Source organism: Oryctolagus cuniculus, chromosome 4, assembly GCF_051225735.1.
Source record: "Oryctolagus cuniculus isolate XC-2025 breed Fujian yellow rabbit chromosome 4, ASM5122573v1, whole genome shotgun sequence".
Taxonomy (NCBI): domain Eukaryota; kingdom Metazoa; phylum Chordata; class Mammalia; order Lagomorpha; family Leporidae; genus Oryctolagus; species Oryctolagus cuniculus.
This window is the reverse complement of record NC_142870.1, coordinates 8725455-8744673: the sequence shown is the minus strand read 5'-3', so window position 1 is coordinate 8744673 and position 19219 is coordinate 8725455. Positions and strand designations below refer to the sequence as shown.

The 19219-nt window shown below is 54.0% G+C and overlaps 1 protein-coding gene across 4 annotated transcripts in view; it reads left to right on the top strand.

The window, feature by feature from the left end:
• The window catches only part of DOP1B (DOP1 leucine zipper like protein B), a 118468-nt gene that overhangs the window by 1680 nt on the left and 97569 nt on the right, over positions 1–19219 (top strand). For all 4 annotated transcript variants that reach the window (XR_016233010.1, XM_051833581.3, XM_051833578.3 and 1 more), the window contains exon 2: positions 3551–3715. Coding sequence is in view for 3 of the 4 variants with exons in the window: in XM_051833581.3 (XP_051689541.1) it covers positions 3578–3715 (138 nt within the window). In the remaining variant the exon portion in view is untranslated. The remainder of the gene's footprint in view (positions 1–3550; positions 3716–19219) is intronic.

The following is a 19219-nucleotide window of genomic DNA, read 5'->3' as shown; positions in this document are numbered from 1 at the left end:
CTTGATCAATTGCTTCCATACGTTGCACCTGTGCTGTTGGCCACGCAGACAGTGCTTTCTTTGTCAGACTGGCCGCGTACTGGGCTGCCCAAGTTTCCTGCTCTCACCTGGCTGACGCCCCGCGTGCCTCCCGCACCCCACCTCCTAAGCACACACCTTATCGCTGGGGCAGCCTCTTCCTGGTTCCCCTGGCCGCCCACACCTGCGGCCTGGGAGGACTCCCCTGCCGGTAGCTGGACTTCCTCTTTGTTCCTGCCAGCGTCAGACGCTGCGACTTCAGCCCTCCCTCTGTCACTGCGTGTGCCTCATTAAATCGAAATCGTGTGCTTGGCTGTTTCCTCTTTTATGAGGCCATGAGCTGGAGAGTAGGAACCCTGACTTATTCGTGTCTTCTTCCCAGCACCTCGACACTTACTAGAGGGGAAAGACTGCGAGCAGTGCATCCCAAGTGCTCGATTCCAGACTTGTGAATTTCCTGGAAATTCTGGAATTCTTGTGGATGGTTTGAACGTACCAACTGCTTAGTCTTTACTTGGCACAATAGACTACCCCCTCTCGTTACCTTCCTTTCCTTAATAGTTTTTTAAAAGCATGGTGGCTGTTCCTACAGGTCTTTGCAGGAGTGAGAGGGCAGCCTTTCTTTGTGGGAGTGTGTGCATAGTACGGTGTATTTCTGCAGAGAGGCACCGCGTGAGCAGAGGCTGCAAGAGACAGTCTTGGGGCTTGAGAAGTCACTGGGCCTTGTAGGCAGGGGAGCGGAGACGTTGGGTTTATTGGAAGCTTAGCAGAGACACTGTTAAACATGGCAGTGATAAGCTTTATTTTTTTTTCTTTTTTTTTTTTTTAAGATTTATTTATTTGAAAGATAGAGTTACAGGGAGAGGTAGAGACAGAGAGAGAGGTGTTCCATTGCTGGTTCACTGCACAGATGGCCGCAACGGCGGGAGCTGTGCTGTGGCTTGCACAGCGGCTGAACAGCATGGGGCACCACTGAGTCAGTAGGTGTTTGGGAAGGAGAGCCCAGAACGTGTGCGTTGGATGTGGCAGGTGACGAAGGAGAAGTCTAGAATGCAAGGTCCTGTGGATTGCAAGGTGGAGAAGGAGCACCTGAACAGGTAGAACCGGGGGTTTAGTTTTGTGGTTGTTTATTCATCTGAGAGGCAGAGAGAGTCCCATCCACTGGTTCCCCACCCACGTGCCTGCAACTGCTGGGGCTGAGCTGGCGAAGCCAGGGGCTAGAAACTCAGTCTGGGTCTCCCATGGGGGTGAGAGCCGTCGCCTGCTGACACCAGGGTGAGCATTAGTAGGAAGCTGGATTTTGGGCAGAGCTGACACTTGAACCCAGGCCCTCCGGTATGGGCTGCAGGCATCCCAAATACTTGCTCCCGTTTTGTTTTCTATTCATTTTTAAAGATTTATGTATGTATTTGAAAGGCAGAGTGAGAGAGATCTTGTTCCACTGGTTTACTCTCCCAAACACCTCAACAGCCAGGAACTCCACCCAGATCCCATGTAGCTGACAGGGACTCAGATACTTTGGGCCATCACCCACTGCTTTCCCAGGCGCGTTTGCAGGGAGCTGGATGGGAAGTGGGGCAGCTGGGACTACAACTGCTGCTCCCATATGGGATGTGGGCACTGCAGGCAGCTTAACCCCCTGCACCACAACACTCCCCTGCTTTTGTTTTTTTAAAAAGCTTAATTCAATTATACTTTACAGTCTGCAAAACTCATTCAAGCAAGTATATAATACATTTTTTAGTAAATTTACAAATGCGCACAACCATCAGCGTGATCCAACTGTAACACACCTCCATAACTTCAAAAGATGCCCTGTGCGCTGGCGGCTCCGGCCAGTATCCACCGACACAGGGAACTGCTCGTGGGCTTGGCAGCCCTGCGGATTTGCCCCTCTGAGCTCTCACAGAAATGGAGGAACGCATCATGTAGTCTGCCAGGCCGCGTCCTTACGTGCTCCTTCTCAGGGTCCTCTGTGGTGACACGTGTCAGCGTGTGTTCCCCTCGGTCCTCCATGTGGTGACACATGTCAGTGTGTGTTCCCCTCGGTCCTCCATGTGGTGAAGCATGTCAGCGTGTGTTCCCCTCGGTCCTCCGTGTGGTGACGCGTGTCAGCGTGTGTTCCCCTCGGTCCTCCATGTGGTGATGCGTGTCAGCGTGTGTTCCCCTCGGTCCTCCGTGTGGTGATGCGTGTCAGCGTGTGTTCCCCTGAGTCCTCCATATGGTGACGTGTGTCAGCGTGTGTTCCCCTGAGTCCTCCGTATGGTGACGCGTGTCAGCGTGTGTTCCCAAGTCCTCCATGTGGTGACGCGTGTCAGCGTGTGTTCCCCTCGGTCCTCTGTGGTGATGCGTGTCAGCGTGTGTTCCCCTCAGTCCTCCGTGTGGTGACGCATGTCAGCGTGTGTTCCCAAGTCCTCCATGTGGTGACGTGTGTCAGCGTGTGTTCCCCTCGGTCCTCTGTGGTGATGCGTGTCAGCATGTGTTCCCCTGAGTCCTCCGTGTGGTGATGCATGTCAGTGTGTGTTCCCGAGTCCTCTGTGTGGTGACACGTGTCAGCGTGTGTTCCCCTCTGTCCTCTGTGGTGACGTGTGTCAGCATGTGTTCCCCTCTGTCCTCTGTGGTGACGTGTGTCAGCATGTGTTCCCCTCGGTCCTCTGTGGTGACGCGTGTCAGCATGTGTTCCCCTTGGTCCTCTGTGGTGATGCGTGTCAGCGTGTGTTCCCCTGAGTCCTCCGTGTGGTGACGCATGTCAGCGTGTGTTCCCCTGAGTCCTCCGTGTGGTGACGCATGTCAGCGTGTGTTCCCCTCGGTCCTCCGTGTGGTGACACGTGTCAGCGTGTGTTCCCCTGAGTCCTCTGTGGTGACGCGTGTCAGTGTGTGTTCCCCTCGGTCCTCTGGTGACACATGTTAGCATGTGTTCCCCTCGGTCCTCGTGTGGTGACGCGTGTTAGTGCTGTGTCCTGTCCCTCATCTGTGTGGTGACACGTGTCATTGCTGTGTCCTGTCCCTCATCTTGTGGTGACACGTGTCAGCACTCCGTTCCTCCCCATGACCTAATAGTGTCCACTGGCAGTGAACAGCCCTGCCGTCGGACCCCTACCCTAACGTCCTTGTTTTTGTCGCGTTCTATTTTCCTTTTGCCTGCTTTTGCTTGTGGACTGTTTCCAGTCTGCTGGTCTAGTCATGGGGGATTGAGTTGCTGAAGGGGCTGTTGGGGTCAGGGTCTTCTCCATGGGTTGTGTGAATGCCTTGCGGTAGAGGGGCCGCCCCACTGTAGCCGCCACGCCAGGTCAGCAAACCCCAGCGTTCTTGCCCGTCTCCGCCCCCCTACACTTGTCCCTCGGTCCCGTGAGGCTGGAGCTGTTTGTCACGTGCCCTAGCACCAGGCCCAGAGACCTTGCCAAATGTTTGAATTGGCCCGCCGGGTGTTTGTGCACGGCAGTGCTTGGGGACTCGGGTCTTCTGTAGCTGTGGCTTGGGGACCACTTGTGTCCTTGAAGAGGGGCCTAATTTACTTCTTGTTGGCTTCTAGATACTCTCTTCACTGTAAGAATGTAAGATGGATCCGGAAGAGCAGGAGCTGTTAAATGATTACAGATACAGAAATTATGCTTCGGGGATTGAAAAGGCTCTGAGGAATTTTGAGTCCTCGAGCGAATGGGCCGATCTCATATCTTCCCTTGGCAAGCTCAACAAGGTATGTGGAGCGGACACCGTGAGCAGAGCTGACAGGTGGGGACGTAATTGTCTTATTACAAGGAATTCGTGGTGATGATTGCGATCAGAAAATACACAAAAGAGAAGCCACATGATGCTGTCCCACGGTTACCTGCTGTTAACCTGTGAGTCTAACTCCTTCCAGACTTTTCTGAGCATAGGATGATACGTAGTGTTGAAGTACAAGCATACTTCAAAAAAATGGAATTAAAAATTCCATCCAAAATAGAATTAGAAGATAAGTTTATTTTGGTGAAGAAATTTTTTGAAATGCTTACATAATTTTTTTATTTGTATTTATTTATTTGAGAGACAGAGAACTGTCATCTGCTGATTCAGTCCCCCAAAACAACCAGGCCTGGGCCAGGGGCAAAGACAGAAGCCAGGGACTCAGTCTGTGCTCCCCACGTGCATGGCGGAAACCAATTACCTGAGCCGTCACCTTGGCCTCCAGGGTCTGCATCAGGAGGAAGCTGGACTCAGGAGCCAGAACCAGGAACCAAACCCCAGTGTGGCAGTGTGGGACACGGGCATCTTAACCTCGAAGCTGACCACCTGCCCCCTCGTGTTTTCATAGTACACATCTTCTGTGAACTTGTTAAAGACCCCGTATATGCCTGGATTTAAGAAATTTTATACCAGGGGCTGGCATTGTGGTGCAGCGGTTAAGCCACCACCCATATCAGAGCACTTGTTTGAGTCCTGGCTGCTGTATCCAGTCAGGCTCCCTGCTGAGGCACCTGGGAGAGCAGCAGAGTATGGCCTAAGTTCTTGGGTCCCTGCACCCACATGGGAGACCTGGGTAGAGTTCTGCTGTGGCCATCTGGGGAGTGAACCAACAGATAGAAGATCTCTTTCTTTGTTCCTCCCTCTCTCTCTAAATAAAATAAATCTTTTTTAAAAAATTTTTGTACCAAAATAAACATTTTTAATTCCATTTTTCGTAGTTGGACAGTCTTTTTCTCAACAATATTTATGTGTAGACAAGAAAAATTTAAAGTGGTCCCATAGTTATTCAGAGGTTTTCTTTATGTACAGGTTGGGGGTTGTGGTTGGTTTGTTTTGGTTTCTTTTACTGCATTTTCTTTGGTTTACTTTTTTGACCTTTTTACTGCTAACTGGTAACTCCAAGAAGAATAAAGGGTGAATCTACCCAGAACTGGGTGAATCTACCCAGAACTTAAGTGTGTGGGTATGAGTGTGAGTGTGAGTGTGTGTGTCTAAGAGTGAGTATGTGTGAATGTGTGTGTGCTTAGACGAGGGCAAGGTCTGGGAAGACCGGTCAGCTGTGAACTTGATCTCGAATTCTGGATGACCTGTGGATGGACCATTGGGTTTCCCCATCCTGCCCAGGAGGGTGCCACGGTAACTCTTCACCGCCTGGTGTGTAGCTGGAGGAGATCTGGGCTCAAAGAGGCTCTGCTTGGCTCTGCTGCTGTCAGGCCAAGACTTAAGTTTGAGGACCACATGTCAGGCGGGAGCTGGGCGAGGCCCACCTGGACTCTGCTGCCCTCAGCTCCCCAGGGCAGGCACACCAGGGGACGCCAGCAAACCTCACCGAGACAGGGACTGTCTCCATTTCCCCCATCCGAGGAGCAGGGGTGAGTGAACAGGGTGAGCAGGTTCACCCCAGCACACTGCCCGGGCAGCCGCCCAGCCCCGGCACATGGCTGTCAGGCCCAGGTGAGATGGGGGTGGTTACAGCTCGTGGCCACGAGAGCTTGTGTACGACATGTACATGGGGTGGCTGGGCGCTGCCCGGGGTGGACAGCCGTGTCCGCCCTGGGGCTGCCTTTCAGACAGGAAGGCAGAGCGAGAGAGCTCGTGGGTCCCCGGATGCAGCCCTCAGGTTGCCGCTGAGGGGAGGGAGGCGCGTCCGGCTGGGACTGAGGCGTAGTCAGGTTCTGGATGTTCCGCCTCGCGGCACTCAGCTCACCTGCAGTCTAAGTACAGCCCAGTTTTGGTGAAGGGGCAGAGTCTTCGTCATTTTTTGTCTGCATTCTTTATAGGTGTAAAAGGTACCATCTGCTTTAAAGTGTGTGGTTAAAGCACTTCTAGTGCGTCCCCAGTGTGGTATGGCCATCACCGTCTAGTCACCCCAAAAGGAGACCCCGCCCCCATTAAGCAGCGCCCCCACCACCTTCCCTCGCCGAGCCCCTTGTCTCTGGACATCTCACGTGAGTGGGATCCTGCCCTGCGTGTCCTTTGTGTCGGGCTGACTGTCCTCAAGGCTCCTCGGTGTGGTACCGTGCCACAGAGCTTTCTTCCTCCGTGTGGCCGGGTGATGCTCCGTGGTATGAATAGGTCACGTTTCCTCGCCCCGCGTCAGCTGCTGCACCTGCAGGTTCCCATCGTGCGGCTGTGGACAGAAATGCCGTCAACATCGTGTCCAGGGCGCTGTTTAAACACCAGTCCGCCGCTCTCTCGGGTACGCGCTCAGGAGTGGAATCCCTGGGTCTCATGAAAACCCCGTGACCTCCTAGGGGGAAGCCTCAGCCTGTTGTCCTCAGTGGTGGGGTCACCCTGCACACCGGCCAGCAGCGCCTGGGGTCTCCATTCTCTCTGCACTCTCACCAGCATTTGTTTTCAGTGTTTTTCAAAACATAATTTTTAAGATTTATTTTACTTATGTGAAAGGCAGAGTTACAGAGGTAGGGAGAGGGGGAGAGACAGAGAGATCTTCCGGACTCTGGTTCATTCCCCCAAATGGCCACAACAGCTGGGGCTGAGCCAGGCCGAAGCCAGGAGCCAGGAGCTTCTTCCAGGTCTCCCATATAGGTTCTGAGGCCTAAGCACTTAGCCCATCTTCCACTGCTTTCCCCGGGCACATTAGCAGGGAGCTGGATCAGAAGTGGAGCAGCCAGAACTCGAACTGGCGCCTGTATGAGATGCCAGCATCACAGGTAGTAACTTAGCCCCTTATGCCACAGTGCCTGCCCCTCATTGTTTTTTGAAAAGCTGTCCTAATGGGTATGAAATGGTGCCTTAGTGTGGGTTTGGTTTGCATTTCTATAGTGGCTAGTACATTGGAGACCTTCTCATGAGTTTATTGGCAATATGTATATCATTTTGGAAGCAGTTTCAAATACTCTACCCACTTTTAAACTGAGTTGTTTGCTTTTTTATTGTTTATTTGTTAAAGATTTATTTATTTATTTGAAAGGCAGAGTTACAGAGAGAGAGGTCTCCTGTCCTCTGGTTCACTCCCAAATGGCCACAAGGGCTTGGGCTGGGCCTATTCAAAGCCAGGAGTCAGGAACTCTGGGTCTCCCACGTGGGTGCAGGGGCCCAGGCACTTACTTGGGCCATCTTCTGATGCTTTACTAAGTGCATTAGCAGGGAGTTGGACTGGAATGAAAGCAACTGGACTCAAACCAGCGCTTGATGTAGGATGCCTACATCCTCAGCATTGGCTTAACCCGCTGCGCCACAGCGCCAGCCTGCCTTTTGCTTTCTCGAAAGTGTGCTTTTGCGTGTGGGCTTTTTATCTTGATGATCACTTTATCTTTTTCTCTATTGCTTGTGCTGTTGGTATCATACATAAGAAACCACCGCCAAACCTAAAATCAAGATTTCCCCTGTGTTTCCTTCTAAGAGTGTTAGAGTTTTAGCTCTTGCATTGGGTCTTTGATCCATTTTTAGTGAATTTTTTGTGTGGTGTGAGGGAGGGATCCAGCTCCATTCCTTTGCCTGTGGAAATCCAGCTGTCTCAGCACCATGCGCTGAAGAAACTGCTGTTTTCCCATTGAATGGTCTTGGAACCGTCACTGATATCAATTGACCATAAATACCTGGGTTTGTATGTGGACCCGTTTCTTTTCCATTGATCTATATGTCTGTCCTTTTGCTAGTACCACACTATTTTGATTACTGTAGCTCTGTAGTAAGTTTTGACATCAAGAAGTTGAAAACCTCTGTGGGGAGCAAACCGGACTAGACTGAGTTACTGGAATTAAGACTTATTCTATGCATCTGCTCTCCCACAATATGGCGCTGGGAGAGGAGTAAACAGCTTCCGCACAGCTGCCTCCAGTTCAACTAATAAACTGTAGGACTTGCTCCTGATTGGAGGAGAGCAGCGTACTCGGCGTGTGGGCAGCCGAGTTGGGATTGGCGGAGGAGGACTATAAAGGAGGAGAGAGACGGCATGCACCGGGAACATCTATGAGGAACATCTAAGGGGAACACCTGTGCAGCCCCCGAGAGAGCCGGCCGGCGGTGTGCCGCTCCCCTGCGGAAGTGGGGAATGTGGCCAGGGGGAACTGCCCTTCCACGGAGGTGGAAGGGATAGTAGCCAACCCGGGAAGAACCAGCAGCAAACCCGGGGAGGGCCGAGCAGACGAAAGAACAGCGCAGGGTCCTGTGTCGTTCCTCCACGAAGACGGGGAGCGACATAATGGTGCCGTGACTCGGATATGAAGCCTAGGCAGGACTCTGTGTTGCTCCTCCACGAAGAGGGGGAGCGACATAATGGTGCCGTGACTCGGATATGAAGCCTAGGCAGGACTCTGTGTTGCTCCTCCACGAAGAGGGGGAGCGACATAATGGTGCCGTGACTCGGATAGGAAACCTGACTCGGATAGGAAACCTAGGACGGATAGGAAACTTAGGAGGGAAGAAACGGGAAGAACTGGGAAAATACCGGAGAGAGAGACTAGCAAACAGCCTAGGGAAAAGCCGGACGAAATAGGTGCCGGAAGAAGCTATTGAAAGCCTAGGCATAGACTCGGATATGGACTGTGGGAAAGAAGTTAGGATTGAAAGCGAAAGTGAAAGCTTTCATAGACTCGGATGCGGACTATGGCGGGGAAGCTAGGAGATTGAAAGCGAAAGTGAAACCTGGAGGAGGCTTGGACTCGGATACGGACTGTGGGGAGAAGCCAGGAGAAATGAGAGGAATATTGTTGGAAGAAAACTTAGGGAAACATACCGGGTAGAGAAAAATGTTAGGGAGGATGAAGCCGCGAGTGCAGGCCGAGGCGGATACGTAAGCCACCTTGGAATTCTTCAAGTCACCCCGGGAAGCAAGAGGCGAAGATCTGGAACCAGAGGCAGAGACGTGGGCCGCCAGGTTGGAATTCGCCAGGTTAGTCCGGGGAACTTAGATTGAATGCTAGTGGCGGACACGTAAGCTACGCTGTGTTACTCGCGGAAGCCGCCGCGTGCAGAGAGAGCACGGGGCGTGAATAGATGGGGAACGCGGGGCTGGCGCGAGGCCGTGGTGCGGGCGCGAAGTGTGTGGAGACCGCGGAGCGTGCGCGCAGAGCCGGGAACCCGCCCGCGGGGCGAGGCGCCAGGAAGCCGCGCGGAGCCGTGAAGCTGCCGCGGGGCGGGGCGAGGTGCTGAGAAGCTGCTGCGGGGCGAGGTGCCGAGAAGCAGCCTCGGGGCGAGCGCCGCCGGGAAACCGCGGGGATAAGAGAAGCCGCGGGAAGTTTAGAAGTAAAATGAGAGAAATAGGAATGCTGGAAGATAGAAGTAAAATGGGAGAAATAGGAATGCCCGGAGATAGAGAAATAGAGAAATAGAAAGGCCTCCCTACAACACTGCAATGTGAGAGCTTGGATTCGGTCTGCCTGATTAAGTGAGGCGATGAGCACGATGAGCACCTGCGGCGGCTAGCAGCTTATGCGCCGCAGGTCACCGAAGACAGGCACGAATTAACATCAGTAAGGCCTCCCCACAAAAAGGCAATGAGAAGGCTTGGATTCGGTCTGCCTGATAGAGCTTGTAAGCCCCTGCAGGCAGAGCAGAGCATGCGCTGCAGGGCACCGAATACAGGCACGCATCAGCGCCTAAAAACCTCCTCACAACATGGCGAAGAGAGGACCCGGATTCGGTTTGCCTGATAGGACTTGTAAGAGCCTGTGGCAACTCTAGCAAGTAGAGCAGAGTGTGTGCCGCGGGACACCAAAGACAGGCGCGTATCAACGCCAAAAAATAAAAAGAAAGGGGGATCTGTGGGGAGCAAACCGGACTAGACTGAGTTACTGGAATTAAGACTTATTCTATGCATCTGCTCTCCCACAATATGGCGCTGGGAGAGGAGTAAACAGCTTCCGCACAGCTGCCTCCAGTTCAACTAATAAACTGTAGGACTTGCTCCTGATTGGAGGAGAGCAGCGTACTCGGCGTGTGGGCAGCCGAGTTGGGATTGGCGGAGGAGGACTATAAAGGAGGAGAGAGACGGCATGCACCGGGAACATCTATGAGGAACATCTAAGGGGAACACCTGTGCAGCCCCCGAGAGAGCCGGCCGGCGGTGTGCCGCTCCCCTGCGGAAGTGGGGAATGTGGCCAGGGGGAACTGCCCTTCCACGGAGGTGGAAGGGATAGTAGCCAACCCGGGAAGAACCAGCAGCAAACCCGGGGAGGGCCGAGCAGACGAAAGAACAGCGCAGGGTCCTGTGTCGTTCCTCCACGAAGACGGGGAGCGACAAACCTCCAAATTTATTGGATTTTTTTTTTCATAATTATTTTGGCTATTGAAGGTCTCTTGCAAGTCTGTGTGAATTTTAGGACCCACATCAATTTCTATTAAAAAAAAATCCAACTTGGGCTTTGATAGGAATTGCCCTAATCTGTGGATCACAGTGGGGAGTTTGTCGTTTTGTTTTTGTTTTTTTTTTTTAAGATTTATTTATTTATTTATTTATTTATTTATTTGAAAGGCAGAGTTACACAGAGAGAGAAAGAGAGGCAGAGAGATAGAGAGGTCTTCCATCCGCTGGTTCACTCTCCAGTTGGCCGCGATGGCTGGAGCTGTGCCGATCTAAAGCCAGGAGCCAGGAGCTCCTTCCAGGTCTCCCACATGGGTGCAGGACCCCAAGGACTTGGGCCATCTTCTGCTGCTTTCCCAGGCCACAGCAGAGAGCTGGATCAGAAGTGAAGCAGCCAGGACTTGAACAGGCACCCAGATGGGATGCCGGCACAGCAGGTGGCAGCTTTACCCACTATGCCCCAGTGCTGGCCCCAAGTTTGCCTTCTTAACAGTATTGTTTTCCAACTTGTGAATGTAAGATGTCTTTTGACTTGTTTTAAAACATACACTTTTTGAGGTAGGCAAAATTATAAAAACGATGAATGCGATTTTTTAAAGATCTTATTAATTTATTTGAATGGCAGAGTTACAGAGAGAAGGGGAAACAGAGAGAGAGAGAGTGAAAGAGAGAGATCTTCCATCTACTGGTTCACTCCCCAGATGGCCACAATGGCCAGAGCTGGGTCTCCCTGTACAGGGGCCCAAGCACTTGGGTCATCTCCTGCTGCCTTCCCAGGCATATTAACAGGGAGCTGGATTGAAAGTGGAGCAGCTGGGACTCTAACCAGCATCCCCATGGGATGCCAGCATTGCAGGCCACAGCTTAGCCTGTTGCAGCACCACAACGCTGGCCCCAGCTGCATTCCTTCTAGGTATCGGGGTCGTCAGGGGACAAAACCGACATGACCCTGCACGCTGTCCAGTGTGGTGGGGGAGAAGCACAGTGAACAGAACTCAGGACGTAGGCAACGCTGAGTGTCGTGGGCGCAGGCGAGAAGGGAGGGGCCGTGAGTGGAGGGGAGTGCAGCTTATGAGATGACGTCACCCGGGAGCCCCCTGCTGAGAAGCTGCCATCTGACCCGGGGCCAGGCGCGTGGTAGACCAGGGCTCATGGAGCAGGCAAGACGGGGACAAGGGGGTGAAGCTGGAGAGGCACCGTCTGGCCTGAACTCAGGTTCCATAGGTTGGTTGGTTTTTGTTTTTTAAAAGATTTATGTATTTATTGGTGAGGCAGAGTTACAGAGAAAGAGGGAGAGACAGAGATCTCGCATCCACTGGTTCACTCCCAGACTACTGCAATGGCCAGAGCTGGGCCAGTCTGAAGCCAGGAGCTTTGGGTGGGTCTCCCGTGTGGGTGCAGGGGCCCGGGCACTTGGGCCATCTTCCACTGCCCTCCCAGGTGCATTAGCAGGGAGCTGGATCACAAGTGGAGCAGCTGGGACTCAAACAGGCACCCGCATGGGACGCCAGCACTGCAGGCAGTAGCTTAGCCTGCTAGGCCACAGCACCTGCCCCTCGAAGCCCCTGTTAAGCTGAGGTCCTGACTGGGCTGGGGGCTGGGGGAGTCGAGCAGAGTGGGGTGGCCTGGCTTCCCCCGGGGCGTGAGCCACAGTCCAGCCACTGTGCTGGGCGGGGAGAGTGGGCGGAGGACAGGCAGGAGCCGTTGCTGTGGTGCCGGTGGCCAGTGCAGTAGTGCTTGGTTCCAGATGCTCTTTGATAGTGTGCCCACGGATCTGCTCACATATCAGACACGGGGTAGAAGGGAAGGAGGAGAGAAAAGGGGAGTGTCAGGTGTGCCTCCGGGTGCTTGGCCCAAGAGCCAGAAGGACGAGATGGGGAGGCCATGGTGCCATGGGCCCCCAGGCAGGCAGGTGGCTCAGGGTTCACTGCGGGATGTTCCACTCTGTCAGGGACGCCCCCGTGTCGCATCCACGGGCACTGAGGTCTGAGGCTGGACTTGCATGGCGGATGAGGGAGTTAGCAGGAGGCATGCGTGTTGACAGTCCTGAGACGGGAGTGAGCATAGACAGAAAAGAGGAGGCCTGGGGCTCCCAACAGTGAGAAGAAAAGGAAGGAACCAGCCCAAGGGACTGGGCAGGCACAGGGAGGTCCAGAGAACAGGGAGAGCAAGCAGGTGGCTGGTCTGTGTCAGATCTGGCAAAGAGGCCCCATGTGATGAGGCCCAAGGCTGACCCCTGGGCACCGCCCCACAGAGGTAGGAGAGGAGAGGGGTTGGAGTAGGTGGGAGGTGTGGATGCCATTGTGCCCCCCATGCCCACTCCAAGTGGAACTCTTCATTGCACAGAGCAGGCTTTGGGGAAGCAGTAGACCAAGTTCAAGGTCCCCAGACTGTTTGCTGGGTGCTGTGTTTTGAACAAGGCCCTGACCTGTCATTGTTCTTTCTCCTTAAATTGTAGTAGAATGAGACTTGCCATCCTAGCCATCTTGAAGCGTGCAGTTTAGCATGGTCACTGACATCCCAAGAGTTAGAAGCCTCAGCCTTCAGGTCCGTGTGTTGTGGGATTTGTGGTACAAGGTGTGGTGCTCAGGAGGCCTGGGGCGAGGACCAGGCAGCTGCTGGTCTCCCTGACACAAAATGGGACAGAAACGCGAGCCCCATCCGTCAGCCTGCCGACACCTGCTGTAGCCACCACTCACTTGGTGACACGCCTTGAAGCTCTTTGTATGCGTTACCTGACACTTCACCCTGGTTTCCAGATGAGAACATAGAATGGGAATTTGTTCACCCGTGGCACAGCTGATGCCCTTCCTGGCAGACTCTTGCCCCCTCCTGCTGTGGTTTTCCTGGCCCTGCGTCCGCTGTGGTGCTGCGTCAGTGTGGGGCGCTGGGTGGTCGGTGCATCGATCGGAAGTGCGTGGATCCCAAGTACAGCCTGTTGCTGGCATAGTTTTGTTTCTTACCCTGATGATGAAGGAGACTCGTGCACAAGAGATACACACACACACACACACAGAGTGTGGGCAAAGCCAGCAGTGCTGAGCGGCCTGGCCTGGGAGCAGGCCTGGGCAGGCCCTCGCAGCACTGGCAGTTAAGCAGGCTCACAAGGTTCACCATCCCTGCCGGATTATCCTGCTGTCCACCAACACCCATCCTCAGCCAGGTCAGGGCTTTCCAGGAACACAGGATGCAAAACGAGTCTTCCTCTTTCATTCATTCCCTCCCATGCTGCAGGAAGGGAGAGTCCAAATGCTTTCTCCCCTGACGAGGTCTGCTCACTGGCTGCAGCCCCCTGTGCAGCGCTGGGCTGGGTGAAAGATGACAAGGACAACCATTTGTTGCGGTGTTATCCAAGGAGCCCCCCACTGTCTCCTCCTGGCTGTGCTGCTTATTCCCAGTTGCTGTGATTGGGCAGCGAGTTAGAGCAGCCACCTTGCAGAATCTGCTGGTATCTGTGGGAAGGCGGGTGACCCTGCCAGTCCCTCCCTCGGCCCCGCCCACGACAGCTGACATTCAGAGTGCCTGCTGTGTGCCGAGGACTGGCTGTGACTCATTGTGTAATACCTACAGCATGTCTTGAAATTGGTCTTGGGTTAAGCACCTTGTGCAAGTTCACGGCCAGTCAACGGCAGAGGGAAGGCTCAGACCCAGTCTGGCTGGGCCCTGAGCTCAGGCTCCTGAGCAGGGCTTCCTGACCATTCTTTTTCTTTTCTCTCTCTTTTTTTAGCGATTTATTTATTTATTTGAAAGGCAGAGTTACAAAGAGGCAGAGAGAGAGAGAGAGAAAGAGAGAGAAGCCGGCGCCGTGGCTCAATAGGCTAATCCTCCACCTTGCGGCGCCGGCACACCGGGTTCTAGTCCCGGTTGGGGCGCCGGATTCTGTCCCGGTTGCCCCTCTTCCAGGCCAGCCCTCTGCTGTGGCCCGGGAGTGCAGTGGAGGATGGCCCAGGTGCTTGGGCCCTGCACCCCATGGGAGACCAGGAAAAAAAGCACCTGGCTCCTGGCTCCTGCCATCGGATCAGCGCGGTGCGCCGGCTGCAGCGGCGGCCATTGGAGGGTGATCCAACGGCAAAAGGAAGACCTTTCTCTCTCTGTCTCTCTCTCTCACTGTCCACTCTGCCTGTCCAAAAAAAAAAAAAAAAAAAAAAAAAAAAAAAGAAAGAGAGAGAGAGAGTGAGAGTGAATTCTGGCCACAATGGCCAGAGCTGCACTGACCCAAAAGCCAGGAGCTTCTTCCAGGTCTCCCACATGAGTGCAGAGGCCCAAGCACTTAGGCCATCTTCTATTGCATTCCCAGGCCATAGCAAAAAGCTGGATTGGAAGTGGAGCAGCCGAGACTCGAACCAGCACCCATGTGGGATGCCAGCACTGCAGACGGCAGCTTTTCCCACTACACCACAGTGCCTGCCCCTCCCGACCTCTCATGTCCGTGTCTGCACAGCTCACATAAGAGGAAAGGGCCATGGCTCTGCACTGCCAAGGACCCTGACTACCCACGTGAGGTTGTCCGGTCAGCAGCCCTGTCTTATTGTTGAGGGTTTCCTGACTGGCCCAGTGTCCCGTGGCCACCATGTGGTTCTTAGGGGTTGAACTGCGGCCTCCAACTAAAAAGAGACATTGATGTCCTAACCCCTAGGGCCTCCGAAAGTGTCCTTATTTGAAGAGAGGGTCCTTACAGAGGTCATCAAGCAAAAAGGAGTCGGGGATGGCGCTGATCCAGCACGGCCGGTGTCCCTGTTAAAGGGGACATTCGGACACAGACGCAGACCTGCTCGGAGAGAAGACGCCACGTGTACGTGCAGGCAGAGATGGGGAGGGTGCACCTTGAGCCAAGGAACACCCAAGGTGGACAGCAACCTCCAGCAGCCAGGGGAGGGGCCTGGAATGGGTTCTGTGCTGCAGAAGGAGCCCACTGTGTAGACACGTTCATTTTGGGCTTGAGGCCTCCGGAGAGAGAGAGAGGAGAGGGAGATCTATCTTCCACCCACAGATTCACTCTCCAGTTGGCTCAGCAGCCAGGGCTGGGCCAGGGCCAAAGGTGGGAACCCGGAACTCCATCCAGGTCTCCCTGCGGGTGGCAGGAACCGATTGCTTGAGCTGTCACTGCCGCCTCCCAGGGTGTGCACGCGCAGATTGAGCCACCCAGGGTGTGGCACTTGGTGATGGCAGCTCATACAATGGGGGAAGCAAGATTCACTGAGCGCCGGGGAACTGGCACCAAACACACAGTGCCTGTTCTCACGGGCCAGAGGTGGAGCTTGTCGGCAGGAACAGGTAGCAGCGATGTGACTGCAGGGGTGGAGAAGAGGAAGCCCAGGAAGGGGGGCAGCGGGGGAGGTGGGGGAGGTGGCTGTTTCAGACAGAGGAGGCTCTGATAGCTGGACCATCCCGCACAGGCACGGATGCTGCGAGCCAGTGAGCAGGCCAGGAGGCGTCTGGGATGTAGGCCTGTGTCCGTGGCACGGTGAGGGGACAGGCTTGCTGGGAGTGGACAGAGAGCCAGGAGATGAGGGAGGAGAGGAGGGGGGCCAGGTCACAGGGAGAGGGGAAGCCACTGGGCCTCCTTCCGGGGAGACTTAGAGTGGAGAGACCTTGGCCCTGCCAGTGAGAAGAATCCCTCTGGCTGCCCGCAGGCACGGGGCCGGGGTGAAAGCACGTGGAGCCTTGTCATGGGGGTGGCCCTTCGTGAAGGGTCAGGATCGTGCTGCAGGGAGCAGTCCCCGTCAGGGTTAGCCAGGCCTGATGGCTCTGAGCCTGGCTGCCGCCACATCCAGCCACACATGACCGGAGCCCACATGAGCTCTGGCTTTGCTGAGGGCCTGATGGTGCTCTGGTGGCTTTGGGGCCGCTTCTTGCAGGAATCCCGTGAGTTAGAGGGAAAATAGTGCAGGTGGTCGGGATGCTCATGGGGACCCAAGGGGGTTTCAGGCGGACCACCAGAGGACACACAGCGTCAACCCCGAAGGCAGAGGGGAGGCCTCCAACTCCGCGCCTTTTACGAATGAGAGGTCCCTCCTTAAACGGGTTTTCCCTGTACCATTTTATAGATCTGCCCAACTTCCATATCATTTTTAGAATTTCTCTGTATTTGAGAATTTATCTTTTGTAGGTTTTTGATACATCAGCATGCATAGGTAACTTTTGCTTAATTGTTTATCTGAGACGTCACACCACTGCTTTTTCCTGATTAGTTTTAGATCGGTTTTTATCAGCAAAATATATACGTGGAGAGCCATTCAGCCTTGGAAAGGAAGGGAATGTCGTTTGGGACGGCACAGGTGGGCCTGCAGGGCACTTTGTTACATGCGAGAATCCAGGGGCAGAAAGACAGATGCCGTTTGATCTCAGTCTCCTGGGGAGGCCGGAGCCCTTGAGGTCAGGGAAGTCAGGAGTGGGACGGTGGCTACCAGCGTGGAGGTGGCAGCTTGCTGCTCACTGGGTGTAGAATTCCAGTTAAGGGGCAGGCGCAAAGGATCTGACGCACAGCACGGTGACCCCAGTTAGTAACTGTGCACTGTGTTGTGAAACACTGAGAGAGTGGATTTGAAATACTCCCTCTTCAAAAGTGATGGGTACGTGAGATGATTTATATATTAATTACTTGATTCAGGGAACCATGTTGTGGTACCGTGGGTTACGCCTGCGCCACCAGCATCCCGGATGAGCACTATTCAAGTCCTGGCTGATCCACTTCTGATCCAGTTCCCTGCCGATGCACCTGGGAAAGTAGCAGAGCATGGTCCCAAGTGCTTGGGCCCCTGACACTCACAAGGGAGACCCAAATGGAGTTTCTGGCTTCTGGCTACAGCCTGGCCCAGCACCAGCCATTGTGGCCATTGAAGGAGTGAACCAGCTGGTATTTCTCTCTCTCTCTCTCTCTCTCTCTCTCTCTCTACCTCTCTCTCTCTTTCTCTCCCTCTCTCTCCCTCTCTCCCTCTCTCCTTCCTTCCCTCTCCCCCCCACTCCTATAACTCTGCCTTTCAGATAAACAAATGTTTAATATATATATAAAATTATTAAATTTAACCATTCCACAGTGTGTGTGTATTTCAAATATGCTGTACACAACAAACATATCATTTTTATTTGTCAGTTAAAAATGAAAAAAATTAAGTTTACATTTTAAAGTATTATTTATTTGAGAAGTAGAGTTACAGACAGAGAGAGGGAAAGAGAGTCAGAAATCTTCCATCTGCTGTTCACTCCCCAAATGACCGCAACAGCCAGAGCTGGGCTGATCCGAAACCAGGAGCCAGGAGCTTTTTCCAGGTCTCCCATGCGGGTGCAGGGACCCAGTCACTTGGGCCATCCTCCACTGATTTCACAGGCCATAGCAGAGAGCTGGATCGGAAGATGAACAGCCTGGACACAAACTGGTGCCCATATGGTGCTGCCAGCAGAGTCTTAGCCTACTACACCACAGTGCTGGGCCCTACATCTTCTTTCTGGAAGATTTATTCATTCATTCATTCATTCATTCATTCATTTGGCAGAGTCGCAGAGAAGCAGAGGCAGAGATAGTTCATTCTTGCATCTGCTGGTTCATTCCCTGAAATGGTCGCAAAAGCCAGGGCTGAGCCAGACTGAAGCCAGCAGCCAGGAGTTCCTTCCAGGTCTCCCAATGTGGGTGCAGGAGCCCAAGCACTTGGGCCGTCTTCCACTGCTTTCCCAGGAGCATTAGCAGGGAGCTGGATCAGAAGTGGAGCAGCCGGGACACGAGCCGGCACCATATAGGATGTTGGTGCTGTGGGCAGCAGCTTTACCACCTACACCACATCACCTGCCCCCAAAAATGAAAAGTTTAATCAAATACCAGCCCCATCTCTCCTTCTAAGCAGAGCATGCTTATGAGGCCCGTCAGAGTCGGGGCTGTGTGAGCAGGAGGGCTGTGATCAGAGTCAGTGCCGAGTGAGCAGGAGGAAGCCCAGACCAAGGGTCAGCAGACTTGGTTTCTCTTCCTCTGAGGCCTCTCTGTGGCTTTCTGGTGGCACCTCCCCGTGTTCTCCCACATTCATATCTGTGTGTCTGTGTCCAAGGGTCCTCTGATAGGAGGACACTGCTCCTAACTGGACTGGGGTCCATGCTTAAGGCATCGTTCTTCTGAACGGCTCCTTAAGACCCCGTCTCGGCCGCGCCGTGGCTCAATAGGCTAATCCTCCACCTAGTGGCGCCGGCACACCGGGTTCTAGTCCCAGTCGGGGCGCTGGATTCTGTCCCGGTTGCACCTCTTCCAGGCCAGCTCTCTGCTGTGGCCAGGGAGGGCAGTGGAGGATGGCCCAAGTGCTTGGGCCCTGCACCCCATGGGAGACCAGGAGAAGCACCTGGCTCCTGGCTTTGGATCAGCACGATGCGCCGGCCACAGTGCGCTGACCACGGCAGCCATTGGAGGGTGAACCAATGGCAAAAGGAAGACCTTTCTCTCTGTCTCTCTCTCTCTCACTATCCACTCTGCCTGTCAAAAAAAAAAAAAAAAAAAAAAAAGACCCTGTCTCCAGGTGCAGGCGCATTCTGAGGGACTAGGGGGCGAGGGCTTCCACATGGGAATTTGGGGGGGGGGGGGGACACAGGTCAGCCCAGACAGGGTCTGGTGAGAAGTGCAGGTGGTCTCTCTACACAGCAGCTGTCTAAAAGCTCGTTTGGGGGCAGGCGTTTGGCGCAGCCCCCGTCCCTTGTCAGAGTGCCTTTAGATTCAAGCCCTGGCTCCACTCTCAATTCCAGCCTCCCGGTTACGTGCACCCTGGGAGGCAGCAGGTGATGGCTCCAGCACTTGGGCCCCTGCCCCCCATGCAGGAGAGCCGAACTGCCTTCCGGGCCCCTGGCATTGGCCTGGCTTGAGTCCCAGCTACCGAACCAGCTGATGGGAGATTTTCTCTCTTGCTCGCTAATAAAATGAAAATAAATAAATTTTCAAAGAAATTTAAGAAGCTCAGGTCATTCTGTGGCGCCTCACACAAAGTAGCTCTTTCTCACTGCCCAGGGTATGTTGGG